This window comes from Aulonocara stuartgranti (assembly GCF_965226115.1).
Source record: "Aulonocara stuartgranti genome assembly, chromosome: 12".
NCBI classification, from domain to species: domain Eukaryota; kingdom Metazoa; phylum Chordata; class Actinopteri; order Cichliformes; family Cichlidae; genus Aulonocara; species Aulonocara stuartgranti.
The window spans coordinates 37817156-37826122 of record NC_138948.1 but is presented as its reverse complement, the minus strand read 5'-3'; the positions used below and the strand labels follow the sequence as shown (position 1 = coordinate 37826122).

Here is an 8967-nt window from a genome sequence, read left to right as displayed (position 1 = left end):
AATGAAATACAAAAACTTTCCTTACCAAAACTGAAGAAAAAGCTGATCTGTACCAGACCAGATAAAATCCAACAGATAATCCATTAAAATATCTCCAGTTCTGTGATCCTTGTAGTTCAGTTGGTAGAGTGCCACCAGCTACAGTTGTTAGCATGCTGCTAACTGTTATGTCTGTATTCCAATAACCAGAAAACGAAAACTATGTGTTATGGGGGTGTTAATCCAAAGGCTTTCCAGTGCTGTAAAACTGGCATTTTAAAATGGGACACTTCATGGTCTGACTTCCTTTTAGCGGCAGCAGAAGTGGACCCTAGAGGAACTGCAGTGATGGTTTGAACTTATAAAGCTTCAGTGTTTTTTCTGCTTGTTTGTTACCCCTTTAAAGAAAATGGAAATTGGAAAAGAAAAATGCAAACCCACACAGATTAGAAGTGTGTGTCCACAATTTATAAACTAAGGTGGATTCACAGTGCCTAGTTTTGGTCATCTAAAATTATTCAGACCCCATTCAGATTGACACCCCCATTGACCCCAATCTTTCTCCCTTTTTTGCCGTATTTTTCAAATAACCTATATTTGACTACAGTGTAATAAAACTGGAAATTCTGTTTTTGGCGTGACACACCACTATTTTAGTGGCCCCCATATGGCCAGCCTTATGAAAAAGGTCTGGAGGTGCCCCTGATGACCATGCAGGTAATGGTTTTGGAGTTATAACGGGGAAGGCTGATATGTTTTGGTCGATGTGTCAGGGTTTTTTTCCTAGCAGTAAACAAGAAAGATAAACGTAAAGGTAAATTACAGGATCACGTAGTCTAGAGCCGTCTGTGTGAAGTAGTTTGGCTGTTTAGTTGGGTTTGAAAAACAGCACCTGCCTACATTTGTTTCAAATTCTGCACATTTGGTTAGAAAATCAACGTTACCTGATTTTTCCCCACACTTCTGACACTACTGTGGCAATATAACTCTGATATGCAAAGATTTTGCACACGTCCCATGTCCTGAGATCAGGAAATGACAATAATACAGTTGTACTTTTTTTGTTTAGCGGCTTCATTTGGTCTGTGATTATATCAAAGTTATATAAAAGTGTCTCTTTTCATTTGTTTGTACCCGTTTTTCTTCCGGGGGGTGTTCCACTGGAAGCGATCGTACTGCGTGGGTGGGTGTGTTGTTCAGTCCTCCGCGCCACGGTGGCGCTGTTTGCACGGTGAGAAACTGAAATGACGAAGAAAAAAATCTCCGGAAACTGCTTTTTGTGAGCACGCGGTGCGTCCGGCCTTTCCGACGGAGCAGCGAAAAGGAACATGGTGGGGGACTCTCACTCTTCGACTAACTGCCAATTTTTGGTCTTTAAGAGCCGCAGAAACCCGTCTGTTTCGTGCTATATGCGTTCATAAACTTCTTGGGTACTTGTTAGTGCGTATGTTGACAGGCAGGCTGCTACCAGAATAGAATAAAATGATTTATTACGGAGCGCTCGTACCGACCAGCGCCGCTCAGCTGAGTTGCTAACCTGAAGCTAGTGGAAAAAATAGCGACAAGTATCTACTGCTGCTGGGTAGTTGAACCGAAGCATTTGGTACAAATAACGTGTCCTTGTTAATACTGGTAGCAAGTAGCTTGAATATTTCCCCTAAGTAATGCGAATGTGTAACGTACGGATGATAATGTTAGATAGTGTTGCGTTGTGCGTGTTAGCCGAACCGATGGCGTGTTAATGCCCATGCTCTCCTTACAACGTGTTTGCTTGTTTTCTGTCATTCAGGCCAAAATCAAGGCAAGAGATCTGCGGGGCAAGAAGAAGGAGGAGCTGCTGAAGCAGCTCGACGACCTAAAAAATGAGTTGTCCCAGCTGCGAGTGGCCAAGGTTACTGGTGGAGCTGCTTCCAAACTCTCCAAGATGTGAGTACTGAACATAAATCCTACTGAACCAAACCAACCCAGATGATCCTTAACCGGTCAGATAGATACTTGTAGTCAGGGATGCATGGGATGTCATTCACTTAGCATCTGATAGCACTTGAGTAAATACTTTCCCAACCACAGTTGTAATGAGAAATGTTTAGTTTTGCTGTTGTTTCGCTGGGTTAATCTAGCTAATAGGTTTGGATTCCATGGCTCACTGCTGTCACTTGAAGAAGTACAGAATAAGTATTGACCATAAAGTCAGCAAGTTCAGAGTTGGCACACTATGAAAGAGTTGTCCTGGGGATACATTTCTTTGCTATAGGTAACCCCATCTAAAGAGAAACTTGCATGTAGTTTAACAGAAGTTTACATGGATGTTGAGTCATTTGAGTAACATGTGACTGCTCAGACTTCTAGCTCTGGCTGATTTGTTGGCCGTGTCCCTTTTAATGTGTTTAGGAAGCAATATTCTATTAAAATGTGTAATTGAAATACCTGAGAGTGAATATGAACAATGACTTAAAAGCTAAGAAGAGCAAATGAAGAAACAATATAACCAAAAATGATTGTTTAAAGACCCACGGATTTGTCTTTAAGTCTTCATTTTTGCCTTAACATTGACTTTGGTCCAGTATTTTAAAAGCGTGTTTGTATATTGATGTGTGGTTCACTCTGTTTTTGTTGCCTGACCTGAAATACATGCACAACAAGACATTTGTTAGAATCATTGCAGTGTTTTTAAGTACATTAAAACAGCTAATGTGCTCTTGTCTTGGACACTTTCCTAAGTGGTTGCACGGCTGACTTTGCTGTTTATTCTTCACAGCCGTGTTGTTCGCAAGTCCATCGCCAGAGTCCTGACTGTAATCAACCAGACACAGAAGGAGAATCTGAGGAAGTTCTACAAGGTGAGCCCCTCCAGCTGTTCCCATGTTAAAACACACACATCTGCCTGCTTCAAACTCCTTCGGTTCTTGCTGATGCATCGCAGCTGATTACCAAAATTACTTGTGACTGTATTTGATATTAAGAAGTAAGAATTCTAAATAAGGCACGGCTGTGATTAGCCTGCTCTTCGTACCAGTAAGAAGTTAATTAAATGTTTTTGTTACTTCAATTTGATAAAATAAAGTTTGTTTCCACCAACATCAATTAAATTCATAACAGCCAATCGGTTGTTTGACTAAAACAAGTAATCACTGTTATTAACAACAAGATTACATAAGCACAGGGTATAAAAGCTGTGATGCTTTGACATGAGCCAGAATAACATTTAGAAACTTCTCCTGTGTCACTCTTTGTTCAGTTACATGTTGTAAGGTTTTAGTCAGTGTAATCACAGTGTGATGCTCTGATGCATTAATGCATCCGGATGCAGCCATGCTGAGTTCTTGTGTTTGCAGTGAACCCTCACGCAAAACATTTTGCTCTCTAAAACATGACACATCCGTGCTTGCAGATGGATTTTTTATTGTGATTTATGCTTTTTAGCTTGACTGAAACATAACTGTTTTTGCAGGGCAAGAAGTACAAGCCCCTGGATCTGAGACCCAAGAAGACCAGAGCTCTGCGCCGCCGGCTCAACAAGCACGAAGAGAGCCTGCGCACCAAGAAACAGCAGAAGAAAGACCTCCTCTACTCGGTCCGCAAATATGCCGTCAAAGCTTAGAGGCATTTTCTAGTAACAAAATAAAATCTTTGGAACGTACTGTTTGTGTTGTTTCTCCATAAACACTTAAATACATACATGAACCAGACCATGTTTCTATGTCATAGTAACGTTGCTCTTTAGTGTCTCTGTTACAGTCAGAGGGATTGTATTTTGTCTGGAGCCTCTTAAAAAAAATAAAAGTAGGCTCTGCTCCTCATTTGAACACAGTCTCTGCTGTGGAGCTATAATCACTTTTTTCTGATCTATCCTAACTATACAGGATTTCTAAGGACTTGCATCGTGGGCTTGTTTAAATGGGGGAAAAATCTCACTTTTGAACCTAATGGGGTTTTTTTGGGTGGGGGCCTTCAAAAAGGAGATGCCTGAAGTTAATTTCAGCAGCAATTCAAAGGGACATTCTGTGTTTATCAATCTAATGACCTGTGTATAGCCAAAAACACCACTAGAGGGCAGCACAGTCAGGGCAGTAACATCCCAAATACTGAATGACTCGTGCTGTGAATTTGTGAAGTCTTTATTTCAAAGGCACTGTGGCAACTACGAACAACTTAGTCGTAGCATCTGCTTAATATCAGATCTGTCATGTCTACCAACAGCAGCTCAGTGATGGTGCTGGGTTAACTGGCACAACGCTGGAAGTCTCACTGCAGCCAATAACATGTTTTTCACAACAGGAGCTGGTACACGGTGTTTGGGGACATACATTTATACCATTAGTCAGCAAACAGTGCCTCACGATATATGAACTTAAACTATTTAAAGTTATACAACCATTAACTTTGTGTTTTTTAGGGCAACATGATGATTTCTGCCACAAACAAACACGCACATTTAAATAGATCTGAAAAGACAATCAATTCATATCAGACTGAAGTGGTTTAGAATTAATACAAAAGGCAAAAATTGATGACATGCAGCTCCCGCACCGCCTGCTTCATGTACTTTGGGTTCTGTCTTTCATGCTGATGCGACTTTACACGTACAGCTTATCTAAACAACTATCTAACCCTTGATGGCAGTGATGTTCCCTGTTGCAAGCAGCCTCTTTCAGGAGGATAACACACCCTGCTGTACTGAAAACATTATTCGGGAAGGGTTTGAGGAACATGAAGACGAGCTCTCCATATTATCTAGATTCCATCGATCTCAGCATCTGTTGGATGTGTTTGATTGACAGATCCAAACTCTATAGAAGCTCTACCTTGTTCACAGGCTCAGTTAAATCTTATGTATATAGAACCAAATCACAGCCACAGTTGCCTCAAGGCGTTTCATACTGTAAAGAGCCTACAATATTAATAATTAGCACCTGTAATAGTACTAATTGGTGCTAATCTCCTGAAGCCAGAGCACCTTCACAGGTCCTGTAAAGTATGCGCTGTATCAGTGCTGGTCTACTGTGTACATCAAGTTAGGAAAATGGTTTTAATGTGTGATGATGGAGTTCTTCCATGAGGACGCCGGGCTTGTCTGTGTGTATTTCTGTGTATGCAGGGGCATTAATCTGAGCTTAGAGAGTCTTAGGAATGTGAGGAATGGTAATCACCTTTACTCTAATTACTTTTCTACCCTCACCATACTGTCAGCTACACTTGAGGTACCTCACAGCACATAACTCGCCCCTGTCCATTGCTGCGGCTCACACCGCCAGTATGATCCCTAACGCTGTCTTCCTCACACTATCTGTTTGTTTGGGCCTGTTTTGCCCGACTGCCTCCTCTCATGGGAGATCTGCTAAGAAGGCAGGCTGCTTCAGAGTCAACAGCTGCAAATGCATCATGGAGAATGGCAGCGGAGTTATAAACCTGAAGGCTATGGAAGATGCAGACGGCTTCCTGGGTCGTTTGAAGCCCGTGGCAGCAGGCAGTGTGGTCCCGGTGGACACAGAGGTCCTCCTGTCCTTCAGCCCCTGCCAGCATTTCTCCCTGCCGGATGACTTCACAGGAAGTGACTGCACCGATGTCGCAGCATGCCTCATTGTCAGGTAGAACAGACGCATTACTCTAACGAGCATGTAGATTTATGTCACACCAACTGTAGAGACTATTCGCCTCAGCACGTCTCTCTCTGTGAATTTGAGCTGTGAACAGTTCCCACCTGACTGTTTTAACCTCTGGTAAACATTTCGATAAACTCCAGTGGTTTCCACCATTGATTAAGGCTTCCTTTGTACTCTGTGTTGGCATCCAATCCCAGGAAATGTTGAACTGTAGACACTTTGTTTCCTTCACCCTGCAGTCATTTTTGAAGGAAACGTCTTGATTTATGTAAAGGAAACACAAACACAAGGCCGTGGCTCACAGCTTATTGAGTTTTCAGAAAACATTAAACGTTAAACATCTTTCTTCCGTAGTTGTAGACCTGCTTTGTGAATGTGAGCATAGGTTTTCTCTGGAGCACTCACGGATGCCTTACACGTCTCGCACGGGATATTTTAACTGTAAGACAGCAAGTTTCCCACATTCTAGTTGTTAATGCACCACTTGACCTTTTCCAACATCAGTATCGATGTCTTTAAAGGAACGCATGCTCAAACAAAATTAGCACTGGCTGACATAAACTGGAAAAAACTGCTGTGAGGTTTCTGTTCTGGATTGCTTTAAAAATTCTCTGCAGGTTTCTCAGGTAATTTTATCCTGATTGTCCTATTTTGTAAACATGTTTGACTCTGTTGTGCTGTGTTGTGTTTTCATCCTTCCAGAGATGGTTACGCATTGAGCTGACTGGTCTAACATCAGGCTTGTCTCGTGTCTTCATGAATGTGCATGTTCAGCTATAGTAAATGTGTTTTAATAGCTGAAAGAACCTTGAAAAACTCTCCAAACGCTGCTCATCACACTCTCCTGTTCCTCACTGAGGACTGTTGTCGTAGTTCATCTGTTGTAAATGTATGTGTTCTAAATATTGGGGGAGTGTGTCCCCAGCGCTCCCGCCTGAAATCTACACCATGTCGTGACTCAAGAGGCTGTGCAGCTGCTGACTGAGATCACAGCGCTGTGTGTGTTCTTGGTGTTTGGGAGTAAAAAAGGCCCGTGGCTGAAGAACCAGCCCAGTTAAAGGAATTTACTGAGAGACGTTATAGTCTTATAGAAGTCATCTCTTTCCTTCAGTCTTACTCGGGGATGAATGTACAATATTGTGCAAAATTCTCAACCCACCCCTCGTTTCTTTATATTTTACCCCCTTTAATGGGATGTGTTTTTCTTGCCATTGAAAATATGCAGTTGTAGACTAATTGTTGCCTCTTTGGGTTTGATGTGACAGGTGTTCTTTGGTCATTTTCTTTTTTTACTGAATTCACAAAAGTCTCCATCTGATAATTTAAACAACCTGTTTCCTCTAAATCCTCTTAAAGTGATGTTTGGTCATTTGTGATGAAGGTCAGTGGGTTTTTCCCCATAAATGTTGTCAGGGTAGACTTGAAGTCTTTCAGTCGATTGCTGTGTGTGTGTGTGTGTGTGTGTGTGTGTGTGTGTGTGTGTGTGTGTATCGACACTGTAGCATTATTTCAGTACAGGTAAACTGAAAAGTTGTGAAGTGCAGTAGTTCAAAGTACTAACAATGAGAGGTGAAAGTAGTTCTTTACCTTACTCACTAACATGTGATATGACAAGCAGTTAAAGTTAGTACCTAAAACTGGTCAGATCTTTGCAAACACTAATAAAGAATGAAAGCCACTGTGAAATCTCCATCCATCTTCTTCCTCCTATGCAGAGCAGGGTCGCAGAGAAGCCCAGACCTCCCTCTCCCCACACACCTCCCCACCACGGCGTTCCCGGCCAGTCGAGAAATATCATCTCTGCAGCGCTACCACTACATTGGACACTGATGTGTCACTCCATACACATCAGTTGTCCAACTGAGTGGACATGTAGTAAACTCTTTGAAAAGTACATGTTTAAAAAAATGAAGTTTTAAAATCATAATTCATACACGACACGTTTAAACTCCTCCAACTGAATTCGTACTTAAAAAAAAACACCAGCAAAGAGGTGTGAGGATGCTTAGAATTTGAAACTGTGATCCTGAAAACATTCACCGCTACAGGGTTTATTTTGTATTTTATTAAATATGCTTTTAAAACAGAGAATTTGAGATTATTTTATCACTAGAAGAAAAGAAGTTTTTCTGCTTTACAAATGTGGCAGTTGGCTCAATCCCTCTGCTGTTCGTCTTCTTCTCCTGTCTCAGCTCACAACAAGCTCCCAATGACAGTCGTGCATTACCACTGTAATCCAAATCAGTCCACGTCTGTCAACCAAGAGCAGAGCCTGAGCAGCAGGTCTGGGTGGAGAGCCTCTGTGCTTGTCCTGTGCCGTGGGAGACCTGGGTGTAGGCACCATCTTCCTCATCATCCTCTCCTTCAGTGCAGCTGCATACTTCCTCCTTGGTAATGGTTTGAGTCCAATAAGTAATCCAAACCTAACAACTTATAAAATGTTGTTCCATTTTATCATCATGTTCACTCCTCAGCAGGAGCATGAAAGTGTTGCTTGGATTCCAAACAACATCATTTAGTGATGATGTTTATTGTAGATCAGATGTCACAAAGTCCACGACTGTTCAAGATGAAAGTGATACAAAGCAAATAGTGAGACTGTATACAAGTAACAGAGTCCAAACATCAGGTCGTGCTCATTTAATTTTCATTTAATGTGCAAAGTTTTGTTTAAAAAAAGTTTATAGTTTCTTCCCATCTTCTGTCGGCGAGAGGGGAACGTAGATGCTCATATAAACAAGTTTCCAGTAATGGCATCAGTTGATGGACTGGTCATGCAACACAGAGCACCTGTATAAAAAAGCCCAAAGCCGACTGTACTTCCTCAGGAGGCTGAGGTCTTTTAACATCTGCAGGAAGCTCCTGAGGATGTTTTACCAGTCGGTGGTTGCTGGAGTACTTTTCTATGCTGTGGTGTGCTGGGGGAGCAGCACAGCAAAGAAGGACTCATCCAGGCTGGAGAAACTGATCAGGAAGGCTAGCTCTGTGGTCGGCATGAAGCTGGACACTCTGGTGACAGTGGCAGAGAAAAGGACATTAAAGAAACTGATGGACATTATGGACAATGCTGGGCATCCTCTGCACACGGCCATAAACAACCAGAAGAGTCTGTTCAGTGACAGGTTGCTTCTCCCCAAGACAAGAACTAACAGACTTAAAAACTCCTTTGTCCCACACGCCATCAGACTGTTTAACTCCTCTCTGGAGGGGAGAGGGAGGGGAAACAGGAGGACAAAGGAGGGGGGAACAACTAAGCTGTAGTGCCTCTTCACCTCACTGTGCAATACCTTTTGTGCAATACTTTTGTAAATAGTCAACAGTGCAATAGACTCAATACTTGAAATGTGCAATTCACTTGTATTTTTATTTTTATTCCTATTTATTC

The 8967-nt window shown here is 42.0% G+C and overlaps 1 protein-coding gene across 1 annotated transcript; it reads left to right on the top strand.

Annotated features, from left to right (window-relative positions):
* Positions 1 to 1203: 1203 nt before the first annotated feature.
* Positions 1204 to 3619, top strand: rpl35 (ribosomal protein L35). The gene is made up of 4 exons (XM_082553899.1): positions 1204 to 1310; positions 1769 to 1905; positions 2738 to 2819; positions 3431 to 3619. The coding sequence occupies exons 1-4, from the start codon at positions 1308 to 1310 to the stop codon at positions 3578 to 3580; spliced, it is 372 nt and encodes a 123-aa protein (XP_082410025.1). The 5' UTR covers positions 1204 to 1307; the 3' UTR covers positions 3581 to 3619.
* The last annotated feature ends 5348 nt before the right edge of the window (positions 3620 to 8967 follow it).

Coding starts and splice junctions, on each gene's coding strand:
- rpl35 (XM_082553899.1), top strand. Junction 1,906..2,737: donor GCTTCCAAACTCTCCAAGAT/GTGAGTACTGAA, acceptor TATTCTTCACAG/CCGTGTTGTTCGCAAGTCCA. Junction 2,820..3,430: donor ATCTGAGGAAGTTCTACAAG/GTGAGCCCCTCC, acceptor CTGTTTTTGCAG/GGCAAGAAGTACAAGCCCCT.